This window comes from Myiozetetes cayanensis, unplaced genomic scaffold (assembly GCF_022539395.1).
Source record: "Myiozetetes cayanensis isolate MyiCay16 unplaced genomic scaffold, myiCay2020 scf10, whole genome shotgun sequence".
NCBI lineage: Eukaryota > Metazoa > Chordata > Aves > Passeriformes > Tyrannidae > Myiozetetes > Myiozetetes cayanensis.
The window spans coordinates 14,360,406-14,380,130 of NW_026086605.1; the positions used below are offsets into that span (position 1 = coordinate 14,360,406).

The 19,725-nt window shown below is 59.0% G+C and overlaps 3 protein-coding genes across 3 annotated transcripts; 1 reads left to right on the forward strand and 2 right to left on the reverse strand.

The window, feature by feature from the left end:
- Nucleotides 1-2,796: 2,796 nt before the first annotated feature.
- On the reverse strand, nucleotides 2,797-13,910 carry RRP12 (ribosomal RNA processing 12 homolog). Its single transcript, XM_050305214.1, has 34 exons — nucleotides 13,752-13,910; nucleotides 12,637-12,872; nucleotides 12,450-12,533; nucleotides 12,146-12,222; nucleotides 11,856-11,961; nucleotides 11,569-11,685; nucleotides 11,316-11,454; nucleotides 10,894-11,021; nucleotides 10,499-10,597; nucleotides 10,330-10,421; nucleotides 10,141-10,252; nucleotides 9,882-9,979; nucleotides 9,623-9,737; nucleotides 9,214-9,356; nucleotides 8,899-9,020; nucleotides 8,713-8,777; nucleotides 8,444-8,606; nucleotides 8,191-8,345; nucleotides 7,764-7,831; nucleotides 7,480-7,573; nucleotides 7,123-7,281; nucleotides 6,918-6,998; nucleotides 6,730-6,835; nucleotides 6,477-6,584; nucleotides 6,224-6,381; nucleotides 5,790-5,881; nucleotides 5,540-5,698; nucleotides 5,194-5,366; nucleotides 4,951-5,067; nucleotides 4,559-4,608; nucleotides 4,200-4,278; nucleotides 3,834-3,901; nucleotides 3,373-3,455; nucleotides 2,797-3,186 (listed from the first exon to the last, which is right to left on the reverse strand). The coding sequence occupies exons 1-34, from the start codon at nucleotides 13,888-13,890 to the stop codon at nucleotides 3,084-3,086; spliced, it is 3,888 nt and encodes a 1,295-aa protein (XP_050161171.1). The 5' UTR covers nucleotides 13,891-13,910; the 3' UTR covers nucleotides 2,797-3,083.
- Nucleotides 13,911-14,320: 410 nt separating this feature from the next.
- Nucleotides 14,321-16,931, forward strand: PGAM1 (phosphoglycerate mutase 1). Its single transcript, XM_050305320.1, has 4 exons — nucleotides 14,321-14,520; nucleotides 14,906-15,180; nucleotides 15,673-15,853; nucleotides 15,948-16,931. Exons 1-4 carry the CDS (start codon nucleotides 14,379-14,381, stop codon nucleotides 16,115-16,117), a joined length of 768 nt encoding a protein of 255 aa, XP_050161277.1. The 5' UTR covers nucleotides 14,321-14,378; the 3' UTR covers nucleotides 16,118-16,931.
- Nucleotides 16,932-17,492: 561 nt separating this feature from the next.
- EXOSC1 (exosome component 1) lies at nucleotides 17,493-19,633 on the reverse strand. The gene is made up of 8 exons (XM_050338588.1): nucleotides 19,554-19,633; nucleotides 19,279-19,394; nucleotides 19,101-19,175; nucleotides 18,441-18,529; nucleotides 18,195-18,228; nucleotides 18,019-18,069; nucleotides 17,857-17,941; nucleotides 17,493-17,719 (listed from the first exon to the last, which is right to left on the reverse strand). The coding sequence occupies exons 1-8, from the start codon at nucleotides 19,624-19,626 to the stop codon at nucleotides 17,613-17,615; spliced, it is 630 nt and encodes a 209-aa protein (XP_050194545.1). The 5' UTR covers nucleotides 19,627-19,633; the 3' UTR covers nucleotides 17,493-17,612.
- Between the last annotated feature and the right edge of the window lie 92 nt (nucleotides 19,634-19,725).

Genomic DNA, 19,725 nt, shown 5'->3' on the forward strand with positions numbered 1-19,725 from the left:
CATCAAGGAGAAATCAGAGAACACAGGTGCTAGAAGAGCAGTTTTATTTCCTTTTTTTTTTCCCTTTGGGGGTGGAAGCACCTGCCTTCCCCCCAGCCAGGGTCCCTGTGTCCCTGCCCACTTGCTGCACTCACAGTGTTCAGGTAGCAACCATGGGAAGACAAGACAACTTAGGAACAAGTGAAACTGTAGATCGGAGTGGTGAGGGGACCAGGAACTAATCTGGTATTTTTTTAATTGACTAGGTTTTAGCTGGAGTGGTCCCCTGGCATTTTAAACCTCCACACTTAATTATCTTGCTGCCAATCACCTCAGCTTAAACACCAAAGTTCTGCTGTTCCCAGAAGGGTTTTCCCATCCCTGCACCTTGGTGTGTGACAGATCCCAACTTTGAACTGGGGAACCCAAAAAGGTGCTGCAGTGTGTGATTGGAGGAGGTGGTGGTACATCTGGATATTGCATGGGTGGGCACAGGCCCCTGGGGCACATCTGTCCCTCTCAGGGGCATACCACTGTGGACACAATCCAAGGAGACAGCTTCTAGGGTAAGGACACAGTGATGTTTTCATCTTCTTCCTAATTTTGAGCCTTAAGACTCGGGGTGGGTATCAGTAACTACCCCAGCCTGTACAAGGACCACCCAGCCAGCACTGGGGGAAGCCTGTTAGTCCTGCCAGCCTCTTCTCAAGGGTGCTCAGCACACCTGCAGCCCACAACGTGGAGAACTCCCGATTTGCAGCCGGTATCTGCAAGGTAAGAGCCCTCTGGGACAATGTCTTGCACAAGTGTAGCTCAACAGTGGTATACTGTTGGTGCCCGGTGTAGCCTGTGGGAAGGAGTTGCATGGTTTAATGGCATGCTGGGTGCAGAAATAGCTTTCAGACACCTCCCAGTTGAGCAGCAAAAGCCAAGCACCACTCTAGGTCCCCCCTCTTGTGCTTCTCTGTGAGTAACTGTGAAATATTTGTGGCAGGTAGTTGCTGGAGGCAGGACCCCCACATCACCCCTCACCCTGCCCCATAACACAGAGCTGTGCTCAGGCTCCTGAGGGCCCACAAGGCACAGCTCTGCTCCCTGCCAGGGATAGCTGCTGGTGGGAAGCAGGCTTGACTCGCAGCCAGCCTTCCCAGGCACGATGACGTCTCCTCTCCGAGGGTTTCCATTGCGTTACATGATTAATTAGCCGATTAACAAGATGTTGTTGCAGAAGAATCTGTTCTCTGGACACCAGCTCAGGCGAACACCATCCTCTGTGCTAATGAAACTCTTCTGTTCCAGGCAGGCATGCACTAATTTAAGCAACAACATGCAAATGAAGAACAATACAGTGAGTAATCTGGAGCTCTTAAATGAATTAGCTACAGCCTTCTCCAGGCAGTCTCCAAGGAGAGAAGAGAAGCAGGAAGACAGATAACTCTGGTGGGCCTGCAGCCACAGGTCACAGGTGTGGGGGGCTCAGAAGATGACTGCTGCCTGTCTGCCCCTGTCCTGCAGGGGGAGGGAGGGCATCAGGCCTAGGCTGCAGGCACCAGAGGAAGATGGATGTAGCTCCAGCTGACTGAACATGGTCAGGAGGTGTTGCTGGAAACACCTGTCCCATAGGTCAGGCTGTGAGCTCCCATGTGGCAGGATTAGAGCAGCACCACCTCAACACAGTCCTGGGGCTCAAGGGCCCAAGTGAGAGCCCTGGCTGGGAAAGCATGAAGGGGACAATACTCCTGACAAGGCAGGACCAATATCAGTACAAGAGCTCCTCCTCCATCTCCAGGCTTTTAAAAGGATCTCGGGGAAAAAAAAAAAAGAAAAAAAAGACAACACATAAAAAACCCACAAAACTGGATTTGCAGCCTCGAGGAAGAAGCCTGCAGTAAGAGGCTGAACAAGCACAATCCCTTTAGCTTATTAGAGAACTGAGAAGCGTTGCAATTCCAGCATGTAAGCTGCCACAATAGGAAATTACAAAGGGTTGAAGGCTTTTTAATACAGAAGGGGAAAGAAATGCCAGCACAAGTTCCTTGTAGTGCAAGCAATGGGACCCGTATCCACTACCCTCAGCTTCATTCTGTTCAGCAACTTTGGCCAAACGGCATCTTCTGGGCTTAGTGCAGATGTAGCTGGGCCAAACAAAATGCTCAGTCCAATGTGAGAAGGCTGGGCAGCTAAAAAGGTCCAGGATTATTTGCACTGCTCAGATCTAGCTGGCAGGAGGTGGTCAGAGCAGAGGTAAGGGCTTCTCAGCTCTTACATGTAAGAGAAATGGCAAGACATGGAGGTTTGCTATAGCAGTTTTCCATCCAGTTTGAAGAAATTTGCAGTTAAGTGTTCCTGCCCCACTATCATGCATGGCTGATATGGGAAAAGCTGAGGCATAAGAGAAAACACTGGCAGCCAAATGGCAGACACTTTCCCCATGGCACAGATTCCCTGGCTACAGTTTTAGGCAGAAGATCCTGCCAAGAAGGAGTTTGTAAAAGAAAGCTGGATGTAAGCAGAGGACTTCACCCTCTCTGGTTTCATTCTCTGGCCAACTCCACGCCCCAGCCACAACTGGCATGTGTGCCAGGAGGGCACAGGGCACAGGCACTGCCCCGCTGTTCTGTGCCACAGGACTGCTTCTGGCAGCTCCCAGGCAAGCCCAGTGTGGGAGAGAGTGCTCTGGCTCCAGGTCCTAGACTGATGCTGGTGTGAGCCCTGTGGGATTCAGTGCTGCAGAAGCAGAAGGACCCACTGCACCAAGACAGCAGGCAGAACATGGGTGTGCACAGCTCTGAAGAGAAGGAGCGGAGGAATCTGGGCTGGGTAGAAACAGTGGGTATTTATCAATACAGAGAATTCTTTACACATTACTTGCTCTCACACACATCTGCACCAGGCAACCCAGCACTTCCTCCAGGCACAGGAAAGCATGGCTTGGGTCATCAGTCCATAACATGATGGGAGTGGCCTCCCAGGGAGTCTTAAACAAATGCAGGTCACCTTCTGCAGAGGAGTCCTGGCTGCTCCACTCACAAATCCCCCGACCTCCAGAGGCCACAGAGTGTTGTCTGTCCTTGGGTAGGGGCAGGTCAAGCACCTGAGGCTCCTCAGGAGCGCTGGGACTTCACACGGTTCCTGCGGCCGGCCTTGGCCCCACGCTGGGCTCCCTTCATAAGGCCCTTGAACTGGCCCTGCATTTTTGCCCGCTTCCTGGAGGGAGCAAGGAGCAGGAGACTGGGTTGGTGCAGGCACTGGGCACACCTAATGCACAGGGATGCTCCAGGCTCTGCAAAGAGTGGCACAGAGGATGACAAGGAGCTCCCAAACCCACCAAAAAACCATAGCAACAAAAAGCCAACCCGTTCCCATCCCTGTCCCCTTCCTGGTTAACCTCACCTTCTGTTGAGTTTAGCTCTGTTCAGGGGGATGTAGGCATAGGGGTCGAGCTGGCCCTTCTTCTTCACATCGCCTTTACCTTTCTGTGGGAGACACTGACATGTGAGAAGATGCAGCACCAAGGGAGATGCAAATGTCTTGTTCTGGTGTAACCCTGCCACCTGGCCATCCAAAGACTATGATGCAGTCAGGTGCCAGCTGAGCTATCATCACCCATATGATGCTACAGACACCTGCTTTGAGCACTGAGCACGAACTGTCCACAGCAAGGGCAGTACAGGAACTCCAAGATGGGCTGGCAATATTCAGAGATACTGTCTGGCAACTCCTCTTGGAGCAGAGATCCCCTTCCAGCCTTGATGCTACAGAACCAGACTCCCAACAAAAAAATGGTACTTCCTGCCCCAGCAAAGCCCCAGGTATCCCCCCACCCAAACCCTGCAACCCCCTAAGTCCTTCACCTTGGATCTGTACTCTGCACCAAAGGCTGGCTCCTTGTTCAAAGGACGGTGGATCCCAGAGCCTCCAGCTAGAAAACAGAGAATGTGTTGGAAGGGGGTTTCAGGGCTCCCCCTGCTCAGTTCAGAGAGGTTGTGGAGTCTCCCTCACTGGAGATATTCCAGAACCATGTGGATGCATGTGGAACATGCAATCCTGTGCAATGTGCTCTAGGATGACCCTGTTTGGGCGGGGAGGTTGGACTAGATGACACACTGTGTCGTCCTGTGGTCCCTTCTGTTATCTCTGCTCCAGTTGTCCTGCAGCAACACAGATGGGTATGAGATTCTGGCCCTCTAGGCCAGCCTGGGCACAGGCAGAGAACTTACCTCTGTACTGAGAGTAGGTTCCAGCCTCGGCTTCCTCATCATCTGGCTCCTCTCTGAACCGACGCTTCTGGTTTTTCTTCTGCAGAAGCAAGCAGCAGAAACCCTGCAGCTGGCTTGTCCTTACGGTTCTGCCTTCGCACACACCCCCAACCTCCTGCTTCCTCCCCTGGGCACCCAGAGACATTCCAGACAGCACATCCTTATCCCAGACAACCTCCTGCACCCCTCCAAGCAGCTGACGCTTGCCTGGTGCCACCACTGGCCTCTCGGGCACAGCTGCAGCTGCCATGGCACAGGCAGTGGTTTGGCACAGCCGAGTTCCCCCAGCATCTCCTCAGGACCACAAGCCCTGTACTCACACTGCGGAGACCCACATCTTGCAGCACATCTGCCATCTCCTCGTCTGCTCCTATGGTACAGGAAAGAGAGTCAGTGCAGGATATGGGCATCGACCTGGTATCTGGGACAGCCCCAGTACCATGCCAGCCCCTGGAGGGAGTTGCAGTAGCAGGGTGCCGCTGCTGAATCAGTACTGGTGGCTGTGTCCCCTCCAACTCCCTCCTGATGATGGAGGGGGCTGTCTCTCCTGGGCAACGGCCCAGAAGAGAGCCACTGGGTGTGACACAAGGCTGTACCCACTCCTGTCACCTTCACCCATATGCCCCCAAAAGCCCACATGCAGATGGCAGGAAGAAAACCATTCAGAAGTCTAGAACAAGTCTAGTGTGGCCCCTGAGAGCCCAGGCAGTACCTTTGGCTTCATCATCATCCATCTCCTCCTCCTCTTCATGGATGATCAGGCGTCCGTCCTCAGACATCTGGAAGTCGTGGCTCACTCCTCTGGACCGCTTGGGGCCTGGCTTGGTGGCTGCTCACAGAGAGGTGGGTCAGGGCCTGGGGAAGGACCCACTCCTGGGGGCAGCTGTACCCCCAGGACCCCTGTGCATCACATCAGCCCCTGCCCCATCCCACCCATCAGAAGCTTCACTCTTACCCAGCACCCGCTGGGACACGTTGGGGTCCAGGAAGTTGAGGGGCTCATCCTCTTCCCCTTCCTTCAACCAGGCCTGGCCCTTCTGCCGTGCTTGCTTCCTCCATTCCTTATTCCGATGCCGTTCCTCCTCTTCCTCCTCCTCATCCTCCGAGTCAGCCAGGATCTCTTCCATGCTGTCAAAAGACAGAGGATGATGGAAACAGAACAAGCCTAGGGGTGCAGCCTGCCCCACAACACACAGCAGCCTCAGAGATGCCTCCAGCATCTCTAGAGGCACCAGCTGAGCAGATCCAGCATCAAGCCCTCTGTGGGGGCTGCTCCTTCTTCACCCCCAGTCCATATTCACCTGTCTCCTTTGGGCTGTGCTGGTGGTGCCTCCTCCTCATCCGTATCTGCAGCCGCCCGCTTAAGGGCGCGCTGCTTGCGGTTCCGGGCTTCTGCCTTGCGGATGTTCACCAGCACCTTATGGTACTCAGATGGCAGCAGCCCCTTCACCAGCTCGAAGCTGAGGAGCACACAGAGAGCAGTGAGCACCCACCTTCTCCCACACCGCTTCCCAGAGAGCTTCCTCGCCACCCCAGGAGACCTCAGCTTACCCGAACTTGCGGATGAACTTGATGAAGAGGTTTCGCAGCTTCATACGAAAGTGGCGCCTCATGTCGTCTGAAAGGTTTCCCACGGCCTCCAGCTGCCAGGACAGAGGCCCTCAAGACCCAAGCACCCTTGCATTGGGCACCCAACCTCCCACCCTTCACCTGCATGGCCACTTTGGTCACCCTGCTGCCATTGCACCATGCCTGCTCCAGGCAGAGTCATGGGGTGGTCTCCCTGGTTCACAGGAGTTCTCTGACATGTCCATGCCAGCATTTAGGAGAGAGACCTCCTCACTGCCATCTTAGCCACTGAGACCAAGATTGTTCCCTTGGCTCCCCGGCAGAAGCAGAGTGCAGCTGGAGATGCCCCCCAGCTGCCCAGGGCAGCCCCAGCTCTGCACTACCCCCTCCTCAAGGCACCCCGTGTGGGATCTCACCATCGGCTGCACGTGCTTGGCCAGCAGCTTGGTGTCCACCAGCAGCAGCGTGACCTTGAGGAAGCCCAGGGCCGCCTTCACCACATCCCGCGTGCGGGAGGCCAGCAGCAGGCAGATGTTCTGCAGGAGCTGCTCCACCACACTGAACTCCAGGTGATCTGCAACCACGGTGAGACTCAGCTACAGCCAGCCTGCTTCCAGCACCTGCCTTTGCCAGAGTTCTCTGCCTTGCCCCCTCACGCCCCCTGCTCACCTTTGAACTCGAAGAACAGGCGGGTCAATGCCAGCACGGTGCAGCTGATCATGGTGACTGAGCCAGTGAGCCCCACGTAGATCAGGAGCAGGAACCGCTGCATGGCCTCTGCAAGAGGGGGATGACTCAAGCCCCAATTTGCTCTGTGACCAGCAGCGTCCCTGGACCATTTCAGCAGGATGCTGGCCACGGGTCTGATATCCCTGGGGCCAGAGAGCAGCCGTGCGACTGAGCAAGTGGAACAGGAGCTCACCTTCAGGGCTGGGTCCAAAGCGGATGAAGGCATGCCCCATCTCCACAAGCAGCATGAAGGCATTCTTGCGGGCCCCCACTGACACCTCCTTGGTGCACAGGATGACCTGGAGGCACACAGGCATGTCACAGCACTACTGCCACCCCCACAGCCAGAAATAGCTGGGCGCTTCCCAGGACCATGCTCACCTCTGGGACCAGGGCAGTGACGAAAGGCTCGTGCTCTGCAGAAAGCTGCTTCACGATGTGGAACAGGCATTTCAGCCGGGGCTGGGGAAAGAAACAGCCCAGCACTGTTACATCGAGGGACACACACATGGCTACCCCTACCACCCACTCCATCCCATCCCTCCCCGCAGAGGCTGATCTCCACCACTGCAGCCCTTGCTCTCACCCTCTTGGCTGGGGATGCTGCACTCTTGAGCGAGTCCAGCAGTGCTGTCTGCAGGTCCTGCAGGTGGGAGCGGACAAAGGCCTGGCAGGGAGAGTGGGAAGAGGCGCACACCTCCTCCAGCACACGGTATGCCTTCTTCTGCACACTGCGCTCTTTGCTCTGCAGGGACAGCCAACAAGCTCCCACTGTAAAGGCAGCCCCTCACCACAGTGTCTGAAGGGACTCCTGCAGTACCCCACACAACTCAGCAGAGACTATGGCAGCTGTTCAGCCCGGCAAAAAGGGGGTCCAAGCTGGAACCAAGCAGAAGGTTCCCTACCACACCCCCTGCACCAGTCAGGGCTGGGGCCAACTGACCTGGAGGGAAGGCTGGATGGTGCGGTACAGGGAGTCCAGGGACTGCTCATCAGCGTAGGGTGCCATTGCTACCACCAGATCCAGGATGGAGAGTCTACAGCAGATGAGGACACGCAGGTGATTAACTCTGGCATCACTAATATTACCCAACCAATCTGGGACACTGGCTCTGAGCCTCATCAAATGGACAAGAGTGGCAAAGCCCACACATGACAGTGCCCTAGCTCTGCTCACCAGGAGCATACCAGGAGTTTTACCCTTTAGCATCAGCCCCCAGGCATTACCTGGCAAATTCAGAGCTCTCAGGACTGGTCAGCTTCACACTGGCTTTCTCCAGGAACCCACACACCATCTGCAGGGCAGGCACACAGAGCAGGATCAGAACTGACCAAAGGAAGTGCTTTTACAAGAGTTTGCAATCCACCTGGCAAACACCTTGCCCCAGGATTTTGTGGAGACAAGAAGCACCAGTGGGTCCAAAGAGAGATGGTCAAATTGTGAAGGAGTTTGTGCATGATGCACCAGATGTGGCTGCAAAATTGGGAAAACCTAGACGTCTGGCTGGAAAGGGCTCCCTCTCCACAATGGCAGGAAGGGCTGCTCTCTGCGGGCTGCTCTCTGCTCAGTCTTTCTCTCCTCTCCAATAAACCCCATCAGACTGGATTTGGCTGGGAGATGCTGGCTCGAGCCAGCACAGCTTGGTCCCCTCACCTGGGGGTCAGTGATGGTCAGGTAAGCACGGACAGTGTCCAGCACAGACCGGCGCTGAGCACTGCTGCCCCCATCCTCCTCAGGCTGGCTATACACGTTGAATAGGATGGGCAGGAAATTCTTGGCAAAGCGACCCACTTCTGCCCGCTCTGCATCTAGGGAGAGGACAACAGGGAGGTGCGGATCAGCATGTTCCTTCCCTAGGTCACCACAGGGGACAGGGACCAACCAGGAAGGCCCATCTCCCCCCAACCTGTCTCGCAGCCTTTGTAGATGAGGGTGCGCAAGGCCTGGCACACGGTGGGGCGGAGGTCTGGGCGCTCGCTGATGGCCATGCCCAGGGTGCGGGCCAGCCCCTTGAAGGCCCCCAGCACATCTGTGGGGTGGGTGCAGAAGCCAGGCAGCAGAGTCCAAACCTGGAAAGCAAAGGAAAAGGTGGGAGATCAGCAGTCTTCACCAAATCACAGCTCCCCAGCCTGGCATGGGTACATCACAGCAGTGCTCCTGCACACTCCTTGTTACCTGCCACTGCAGCGTGTCGTAGAGTTTGGCCTCCACAGTCTTCCCAGCCTGGGTAAACTCCTGGGCTACAGAAAAGAAGGAGAGATGTGTGGAACAGCAGATGTTGCAAAGCCCTGCTCCACCCCAGGGAAGGGAAGGGAGGTCCCACAGAACACCCTGGCCTGCTGGGTGTGCCACTTTGCTCACCTCTGTTCTTCAGGGCAGCTGCCAAGGGCAAGAAGTAGCTGGTGAAGAAGCCGAGCCGCGTTCCCTGCACATAGTCCCGCAGCACCGGCAGGAGCCAGCTGCGGGGGAAATCCAGCGTCTCCCTGGGGAGGGAAGGCATGGCTCAGGGGAGCACAGGGCAACTGCTGGCATCAGCCCCTGGACACAGGGCACTTCCACCCAGCCCCAAAGTTGGGCACAGGTAGGCTCGGCAGCCAAACACCTCCAGCGCTGCATGAGGACTGAACAGGAATGTAATGAACAGCTGCAAAAGTGCTACCCCATGACTATACTCACTCCTTGCCGTCAATCTCCAGGGGCACAGCTTCCAGCAGCACCTCAGGGCCCATGGTGCTCACAGCAGCCCCCACTGCCTGGTCCACTTCAGCGGTGTAGGGAAAGTGTGGGGAGAGACGCAGGTCACACAGGGACCGGAGACACTGCCGGGACAGGGCAGGACAGTCTCAGAGGACATGGGGCAGGTCTGGCACGTGTCACTCACTATGCCTGCCCAGGGATGCCAATTGCCCTGCACGCCCCTGTGCTGAGTCCCAGAGCTGTGCACGCTCTGCCCACATACGGGCAGGACAGCAGGCACTAGCATGGCCCTGCTCCACAGCTGGAGAGGGCAACACAGCCTGGACAGCAGTGCAGCTACCCCACCCTCCCTCTGTGAATGAATCTATGCTCTCCCAGACTGGCTCACCTTCCTCATGATGGGATGGCACTGCTTCCCACACGTCTCGAAGAAGATCTCCAGCACCCGCAGCACCTCATCCCACGCTGCATGGAAGCGGTATGTCAGCCCTTCCTCCACTGATCTGGGGAGGAGAGAGGAGACGGTCATGCTGGTAGTGATCAGGGTGCCCACCAGGCCAGCCAGACCCCATCAGGGACCAGGCAGATACCGGTCAGAGCTCAGCCAGTCTCACGGGGACAGCCCCTCCCACACCACCACTCCTCACTTGAACATCTTGCACAAGTAGGCAGCAGGCGCTGGGGCAGATGCAGAGACAGTGCCCAGGTCCTCCATGTGGGGAGCAATGCACTCACTCAGGAGGGTCTGCAAGGGCAAACGGAAAATGGGATAGCCGTGGACCATGGAGGCCTCAGCCTGGCAGACACAGAGGGGCACACCACTCCCTGGCAAACCCCAAACCCCTCAGCAGAGCCCCCCACAAGGTATAGGGCAGCCAAATGAGCAGAGGTGCCTGTGTGTGGTACCTCCAGGGTCTGCGCCGCTGCCGACACCACCTGGGAGTGTGGGGAGAGGAAGCAGTTCATGGCAGCAGAGAAGAGCCGGGGCAGGTGAGCCCAGCACAGGTCCTTCTGCAGCCTGGAGGGGAGAGACATGTCAGGTGAGAGACCAAGCAGCTGCCTCTCCTCCTGCCCAGCCACGGCCCCTGCCCGCACCTGCCCAGGTTGATGTGTGCCCGCTCCATGGTGGACAGCCAGGTCAGCAGCGGCTGCAGGTCACTCGTGCTGGGCACATAGTCATAGAGGGCCTGGGGAAGTAGAAGACAAGGTGGGTGGCATGGCACTGCCAGTTCTGTTCCCCTTCACACTAGCACTCCACACTCACAGTGATGATCTGGGCGTTGAGCTCAGCTGGCAGGCAGGCCACGCTGGCCTGGGCACTGAAGAGGCTGTGGAAGGCTTGCATGGCACACGCTGTCACCAGCTGCAAAGGACATGATGTCAGGAGAAGGGCTCTGCTTTGCACCCACTGTCCCCCCACTCCAAAGCAGGCTCTGCCCTGGGAAACCCAACACTGCTGCAACTGTGACCCATGTACACAGCCTCTCTCTTCCACAGCAGTCAGGCCAGCAAGGACCAGCTGCCACGGGCACCTCCGTGTTTGCATCCTGCATTTTCACACTCCCAGCGGGCAGCCAAGGGAGTTTGATCCCTTCCAGACTGCAGCCCAAGAGGAAAGGGTCTGCCCTTGCTATCCCTGGAGCGGAAGGGAATACTCACCACATGGCTGAGGGTCATGACACGGAGCAAGGTCTCGCAGCAGGTCTTCACCATGGCTGCAGGAAAGCACGGCAGCACGTCCCGCAGCAGGGCAAGGACGTGCAGGGTAGTGGTGGCCTCCTTGGCACCTGTGTGAGCAGAGCAACCTCTGAGTCTGTGGCACCTCACAGCAAAGCCCCTGTAACAGCGCTGGGGTTGACCCACAGAGCCAGGGTGAACACTCCCCTGACTCCTGAGAGCAGCAGAGCTGATGACTGAACAGCTGAGGACCATTCAAAACATTTTAGGTGCCCCAGAGGTGTCTCACTTTCCAGCAACCTCAGGATGCTGCACCCTCCCCTATTCCTTTCAAGTCATTATTCTACCACAGTGGTAGAGTGCTCCAAACTCAGCTGCAGACCCCAAACTCCAGTGCCCCACACCTCCAGCTTTTTCAATCTCCTGCACACAGAACTTGGCAGTAGAGGGTGCCGCGGGGTGATTCTCAGGGGCTGCATCGCCAAACATGAACTCGCTGCCCCTCAGGACAGAGCACACGCCGTACTGGGCTGCTTTTCGCACCTGGGGGAAGAAGAACCCAGGTGAGTAGAAGCTACAGACCTGGGAGGCAGAGCCAGCCCCAGAAATATGATTCAAAAGCAGTGTCATCTTCTGCCAGGGCCACTGGGCTCTCACCTTGGGCTTAGTATGGACACAGAAACTCAGCAAGCCGTGATAGACCTGGAGGGTGACAGGGTAGCTCCAGGCTGCCAGGTCCTGCTTCCGCAGCAGCGTGGCCAGGCAAGAGAGAACCTATGACAAGACAGCAGCAGAGGCATTAGCATCACCCCACAGAGAAACCCCTGCTCACTGCAAGGGCCTCAGGCCGAGCACCCAGCACACTCTACAGCAGGAGCCTTGACCCCAGCTCTCAGCAGACCCTGGGCAGAGCTGACACAGCTGGCTGCCCCTTGGCTACTCACCCAACGCAGGGCAGAGGTGGAGCTGCTGCAGGCCTGTGAGGACATGATACTCATGAAGGCTTTTGAGGCATCTGAGAACTTTTTAATAAGAACAGGGCTTGGGACCCTGCCAGAAGAAAGCGGCATGTCAGTGGGGTGAGGAGCAGACAGCTGGTGGCAGTCACATGGGGAACTGCATCACCAGCTTGCTCTGGTTGGGTCCTTTCCCCACCCTGGGGAGGGAGAACAGCACCAGTCCCTCTTCCAAGATGAGGTATATAGCTCTCCCCGCTCCTCTGTCAGCCACTCACCGCTTTAGGACAAGGTTAAGTAGATAGGCAACAGCAGACAGTGACTCAGGAGACTCCACTGCCTCCAGCGTGGTCATCTGGGAACAGAGGATGGGTAAGCAAGGGGGATTGAGGATTCACATCAGACCAACCCTTGGGGAGGGGGCAGAGAAACCAGGAGCAGCCCAACAGCATCTCTGCTGAAGAAAGACACTTGGGGCCTTGGCTACCAGCACAGAACCTTTCTCCACCAACCCTCCTGAGAGCCCACCCTCGTTGCCAACAGCAGCTCCCCCTGTGCCTCCTCCCCATGGCCATCACTCACCAGTGCAGCAAAGTACTCAGTCTCACTCTCCTTTCCCCCCCGGGAGCGGATCACCTCTGTCACGGCTGCCAGCACGGCACAGATCTGTGAGAAGCAACCACAGCAGGTCAGTGCTCCTCGGCCTCACACCCGGGAGGGACCACCCTTACCTGACACCCCTTTCCCCAAGCCCTGCTCCTGCCCCTACCTCTTTGTGAGCAGCAGAGTTGGACTCCCAGAAGCGCTGCACCTTGCTGAAGGTGGCGTTGGTGCAGTCGCTCAGCCCGCTCAGGAAGGTGCCAGAGGACTTCTCGGTGGCCACCTCTGCAGTGTCCTCCTCCTCCATGTGGAGCTGAGCGCTGTCACTTGCCCGCCCCAGGCGCAGGGACCCCGACTGCAGCTCATTGTGCAGCTTCACCGCATCCACCGTCAAGTTGCTTTTCTCTGTGGGGGTGACGCACATCAGACCTGGGAGGTCGTGTTGCTCCACACCCACCCTGAAACCCCCCACGCTCCCCTCCTCTCTCCTCCCAGACAGACTGGCTTGGCTGGAACTCATCTCCAGCATATGGGACACCAGTGCTCCTGCACACCAGTGGGAAAGAAAGCACAGTAACAACTAGAAAGAGCTCCTTGGTCCTGTGAAAACAAACCAGAGCACAGTCTAGCTGCCTCCTGGGATGGAGGAGAGCATCACATCTACACAAACACATCCTGGTGTGCTTAAATGCTGAGGTGCTTCTTGTACTCTGCCCTACACATTTTCCACATGGAGCCATGGCAACCAGACAGGCCTGACACTCATTGCATGCCCCTCTGAGTAACAGACTGCTGCCAGCTACAAGAGGGTAGTATGGGCTGCAAGACTTGTTTCTGCACGTGCAGGAGAAACATCTTGGCCAGCAGCAGCCAGGGCTCTGGCGGTGCCTGGCAGACTTGGGTATGCTTTCCACATCATGAACGGGAGTCACGTCACTCACCACACCAGACGCCACAGCAGCGCTTACAGGTGTGGCATGGGGCTTTGGGGAGCCTCGTAGAGTGAGTGACAGGCTCTGCAGCACGCAGTGCCCCGTTCCGCTCCTCAGGCCCGGTGCCACGGTGACGGTAACGAGGGCACACTCGTGTCCTCCTCCCCGGTTTGCTGCCTCCGCCTCCCCCAGGGCTGTCAGCGCCCCTGGGCCCTCCAGTCCCCGCTCCGGCTCTCGGAGGACCCCACGCAGCCGCCCCCCCCGCGCCCCTGCACCCCGCCGGGGAGAGCCGGGCACAGGTGGGGAGCTCCTCGCCCCGGGGCCCTGCCGCCCCGTTCGCCCCTGTGCTCACCCGCGGGCCGGCTGCAGAAGCGGCTCCGGGCGGCCAGGCGGTGCTGGCGTGTCTCGGGGTTGCAGTCGCTGCTGTGGCCCTTCCGCCACCGCTTGAGCTTGGCCGCGGCCCCCGAGCGGAGCCGCCCGCTCCGCGCCATGCTGGGCCCGGCTACACGTGCGCCCGCTCGCTCCCGCCCCTTCCGCTTCCGGCGCCTGCCGCCATCTCAACTGAGGGCAGCCCTCAGGGCAAGCCGCCACCCAGCGGGGCGGGCATGGGGCGGTGACGGGGCAGGGATGGGAGACCCGTGGGGCGCGGGGGCAGCCGCCGGCAGGAGCCTGTCAGACCCCTCCGTGCCGGGGCCACACTCCTGCGGAACTGTCCAGAGTGCGCCCGCAGCCGCAGCCGAGCGGCCGCCACGCGTTACGCTTTACCGAGCGTGCATTGCGTCACGGTGACGTCACGCCCTGAAGGTCGCGCCGCCCTTCGCGGCCGCGCCATGCGGTACGTGCGCCTCCGCCCGGCACCCGCTCTGCGCATGCGCTCCCCGCGGTCGGCGCCGCGCGGGGCGGGGCGGGGCAGCGCGGGGGCGTCATTCGCGCGTGGCAGCAGCGCGAGGAGCAGCGCGCGCCGGTCCCTCAGCCCGCCATGGCCGCCGCGTATCGGCTCGTCCTCGTCCGCCACGGCGAGAGCGCCTGGAACCTCGAGAACCGCTTCAGCGGGTGGTACGATGCCGACCTCAGCCCCGCCGGGCAGCAAGAGGCGCGGCGCGGCGGCGAAGCCCTCCGAGGTACCGGTGACCGGTGAAAGGAGGGGGGGAAGGAGGGAGGGGGAGTCGGCCAAGGCGGGAGTTACGGAGGTGAGGGGTGGGGGGGGTTGTAGGCTGATGCGGCCGCTTCGAACCTAATGGGACCGGATTTGAGGCTCTCCGATGCCCGGGAATGGCCTCCAGTGTGGGGTCGGGGTTTCGGTACCGCGGGGAGAGCCGCCGGCACCGCAGTGTGTTGGTTCTCCGGAGCCCGTCGCGTCCTGACCGCCGCCGGTTCCCGTACGAGCGAGGACGCGACCGGTATCGGTGCGGCGAGGACGCCGCCCTTGGCCTTTCACCGGTTGCGTAAGGCCCGGCACTCACCTCCCTGGTCTTCTCCCCCACCCCCTTCCCCCATCTTTTCTAGATGCCGGCTACGAGTTCGACATTTGCTTCACCTCGGTGCAGAAACGGGCCATCCGTACCCTCTGGACCGTCCTGGATGCCATTGATCAGATGTGGTTGCCCGTTATCCGGACCTGGCGCCTGAACGAGAGGCACTACGGGGCTCTGACGGGTTTGAACAAGGCTGAGACAGCGGCGAAGCATGGCGAGGCGCAGGTGAAGATCTGGAGGCGCTCCTACGACATCCCTCCGCCTCCCATGCAGTCTGACCACCCCTTCTACAGCACCATTGCAAAGGTAAGACTCATTGCTCTTTGTCCTTTGCAGGGAGGCTCCTAGAAGTCACTCTTATTGCGGTGGCCTGGCTTGCTCTATAGGGTCTTCTCTGTTTTTGCTCCACTAGCCAGGGCTGTTGTGTGTGGTGGTGGTTGGCTTTGGGCTGAGTTTGTCCTGCTCCCTCCCTGGGGAGTTGAACCCCTGGGCATTGCATGAACAGATCCAAAGCAGAAGAGATAATACCTCTGTTAATCATTAGTACCGTGACCTATTCATGGATTTGTCATCTGGTCTCTTCCATCCAGAGCCAGCAAGGTGTGACTTTCCCCATGAGGGGGCTCATGGCCCTGACTGTGGTTCATTGTAAGCCTGGACATCAAAGGCTTCCTTGTTTCCAAGCCTGGCTTCACTTATATGTAGCAGGTCCTCAGATGGAGAATTTGGGGGAGGGACAAAAGCCTTGCCACCATCTTTTTGCCCTGGGCTGCTGTATGAGTGTGGCTGTTCTCTCAGGACCGTCGCTACGCTGACCTGACGGAGGACCAGCTGCCAACGTGTGAGAGCTTGAAGGACACCATTGCCCGGGCTCTGCCTTTCTGGAATGAGGAAATTGTCCCACAGATCAAAGAGGGCAAGCGAGTCCTTATTGCTGCCCACGGCAATAGCCTGCGTGGGATTGTCAAGCACCTGGAAGGTAGGTCAGCCCTGCAGGGGCACCATGGGGATCCCCTGCTTCCCCAGCTGGCACTGCAGCAGGGCCAGGAATGACAGCACTGCTGTGTTCACAGGCATGTCAGAGGAGGCCATCATGGAGCTGAACTTGCCTACTGGCATCCCCATCGTCTACGAGCTGGACAAGAACCTGAAACCTGTCAAGCCCATGCAGTTCCTGGGGGATGAGGAGACGGTGCGCAAGGCCATGGAGGCTGTTGCTGCTCAGGGCAAGGCTAAGAAGTGAGGGCAGGCAGCAGGCCAGCACGTAGTAGAGTTCCCTGCCATCCCCAACCCCTCTGTTCACATCCCCCACAGTTGTAGGAACTTGGAGCTGCAGAGGATTAGGCCCATTCCCTCAGACTTGGCTCCCTTCTGCAGACAGCCTGGGGGCCAGGGGTGAGGGCTGTGTGAGCAGAGGTCTGGTGTGAAAGGGAGCCCTGGCTCTGCCAGGTAGTGACCATACACTTCTCCATGTTGAGGTCCCAGCCCTCAGACCCCGTCTGCAGGAGGACAGGCCGAGTGATCCCTCACCATGCCAGGCTCCTCATCTGCTTTGCTTCCCCTGCAGCTCGTGTCACCTGGTTACAGTAGTTTTGTCACTTGGTTTAGTCCTCCTGGGAGCAGTGAGGCGAGTGCAGTGCAGGCAGTGACCAAGGTGGGTACCCCTGTCCCCTCGTGGGTGCGTGGCACAGGGACTGGGATGCCACTGGAAGGGTTGTGTTCTGGTGCCTGTGGTACAGCACCCCAGGGCAGTACTCACGACTCTGGGCCCAGCTCTGCCAGCCCCTGCTTTAACTTATTGCCTTCAGACAAGGGTGAGGGAGGGAGCCTGTTGCCTGGAGGTCTGTGTCTGCCACATACTTCCCCCAGCTGATGTCCATCCTAGTCCTGCTGGTAAAGCAGGTGCTGTTGTGTCCCATCCCGCACACATACGTGGCCTGTCGCTGTGGCCTCCCCTTCTGCCAGCGCTGTGAGCCTGGGCTTGCACAGAGTCAGTGTTACTGTCCAACCATAGCAGCTGTTTTGTTCCAGTTCAATAAAAGAGTAATGCGCAATAATGAGGTGTCCGTGCGTCCCTGGGCCGTGAGGCTCCCTGCTCCATGTTCCTGGTGCATGCACGAGGCACCAGTCGCTGCTGGGTGCAGATGGGGCTGCAGCAGCTGTGCTGGGCTCAGGGAGCAAAGCACAGCTCCGCAATCCCTGCCCGAGGGTGACGCCCTGCCCTGTGGCCCTGTGGTGGTTTTTCAGGCTCTGGGTGTGGCACACCCTCATCCCCAGAGCAGGGCAGAGCACGTGTGGCCTGGGGAGATGTGGCACTGTGGGATTATCGTGTGCTTAGACAGGCTGTGCTCCAGGCTTTACTCCAATGGGGGAAAACCAACCTGGCGAGGCAAGTGCCTGGAGCCTGCACAGCCCAGCCACAAACAGGTTCTGTGCCGTTGGCCTCACTGCAGCAGAGGCACGGGGTCCTCCCCTTCCCCAGCAGTGAACACGTGCTCGCTCCTGTCTGCGGTTCTGCGGAAGCCGTTCCCTCAGCAGCTCCACTGTGGGAGCCGAAGCAGTGTCAGCATGCTGCAGGCAGCACCAGCCACCCCCTGGCCTGTAATGAGCAAAGCACGGAGCTCTCAAAAAATATTTATTATCCAGAAGTAGAAAATCCATCCTGCCAGTGAGGGCCTGGCTGGATGTGTGGGAGCCCAGGGGCTGCTCTGGCCCCACAGGCATCAGTCCCAGTGGTGCTACGTCTGCAGGAACTGGGGCTGCACCCGGGCCACCTTACGGAACTCCTTGGTGTGTGTCCGTGGGCACTGCATTTCGCACCAGCTGATGGGCACCATCTGCACCCCTAGCAACACCACATGGTCTGGGTTAGAACTGCCTTCCGCATATGGAGAGGGAAGCAGCCACAGCAGATGCCCCTCGGGCAGGGATGAGGCAGGACTGTCCCAGCCGGGGCCCTGCCTGTCCCTGTCCCATCCCTACCTGCTTCACTGCGTGCCACCACCACACCCAGCTCGTTCTCAGCCGTGCTCAGCAGGTAGTTGGACTGCGCATCCCCCAGGGAGATCTGGTCAGACAGGGGTTAAGGGAAAGATTTTCCTGAGGGAGCTTGAGGCAGCCCACTGTCCTGAGGGGGAAGGATACGACTTTGGCCAGGACAATGTCACTGGGGCGAAAGCTCTTGTACACTTCTACCTGCACGGGAGAAAGCAGGGAACACCGCACAGCACGGGGCACTGTCAGCAGGAGGGACAGGAGCCCCCACCAGCAGAAAGCAGGGGCAGCTGCAGTAGAACAACCACTGTCAGTGCCTCACTGACCTTATCCTTCTCTGTGGCTCGGATATCTTCTCTCCTGAAAATGAGACGGAGGGATCTGAGTGCTAAAGAGCAAAGGTGCCTTGACAGCCCATGGCAGGAGCTGCCACAGCCTCCCTGGGCGCTCGCCAGGACCTGCTGGACACCTGCCCAGTGCTCGGGGCAGAGGTCAGCCAGGACACTCAGCTGCACTGCCCTCAACAGCCTTTCTCCCCTCTGGATGGTGGGGGATCCCAGCCTTCTCCCTACCGTATGGTCCCCCGAAAGGTGGATTTCAGTGGCGTGGAGCCAACATACAGGATGTGCACCTTGGCAAAGCGAGAGTTAATGCTGCAGACCTGCCCACGAGAAAAGGAGAAGTCAGTGCCAGCACCCCAGTCCAGGCAGGGAAAGGGCAGGGAGCAGGCAGGATAGGGCTGCATGGGGAGCTCAGGTGTCACTGCACCTCCCTGTGACCAAGCAGTGGTGGGACACTTGGCAGTGAGCTGGGCAAGGAAGATACTTGGGCAACTCCAGGCACTCAAATAAGGCAGAGACCTGCTGTGATCCCAGTCCCTCTCCCCCCATCAGGAATGTAAGGAAACTAATCCCTGCTCTGTGCTGAGTTGCCCCAGGCACTGACCTGCACGCTCCCCGCCCCAGAAGGAGTTCTGGAAGGGAGAGCAAAGAAAACCTCCCCTCAACCCACTTCAACCTCAGGGCAGGTGTCCCCTATGCCAATATCAACTTTTTTTGTGAGCGAGGGACCCAAGGGAGGCCCTGGGCTGCCTCTGCCCTGCTGGGAGTTGTATAGGCGGAACTAATGAGCCAGAGGCTCTTCATCCCACCTCATTCATGTGCAGGAGCAAAGCTCAACATGAGGCAGAGAGAGCCAAGGCAATTTGTCACCGCAGCGGTCCGGAGCCCCACCTTGCACGTTACCACGGCCCCCACGTTGGGCAGGAGCTGGGACTCGCTGTCTCTGACCACCGACACCACGGGCAGCTGCGGGGCAAGACACGAAGTCAGGGTCACCGGCCGAACCCCGTCCTCGGCGAGGCTGTGCAGCCCGGGCGCGCGGCAGCCAGCCCCGGGAGGAGCAGCTCACCCCGCTGTCCTCGCTCCTCCGCTCCAGGCAGCCGGCCAGCGAGGAGAAGATGAAGCCGTGCCGGGTGTAGGTCCCGCCGCCAGCCGTGGCCTCCTCCGTGCTGCACAGTCGCTCACCTGCGAGACCGGGGCTCAGGGGCTGCCAGGGCATCTAGGTCCCGCACCGCCCCGGGCACAGCGCCCGCTCCCAGCAGGCCCAATGCTGGACATCCCCGGGGCAGCCCCCTGGCATCCCCCCCGGCAGCCCCGGCCGCGGGAGCCCCGGGCCGCACTCACCGGGGACGCAGTACCGCGCGGAGGACGCCATGTTCGCTACCGGCAGGGCCTCCCCAGAAAGCCCTCCCCTCATTGGTGACCGGTGGCAATGCCGCGATGTAAGCGGCGTGGCTATTGGCTCTCTCCTAGCGGGCACGGGGCCCGGGCGCGCTGCCTGCTGGGGGCTGTAGTC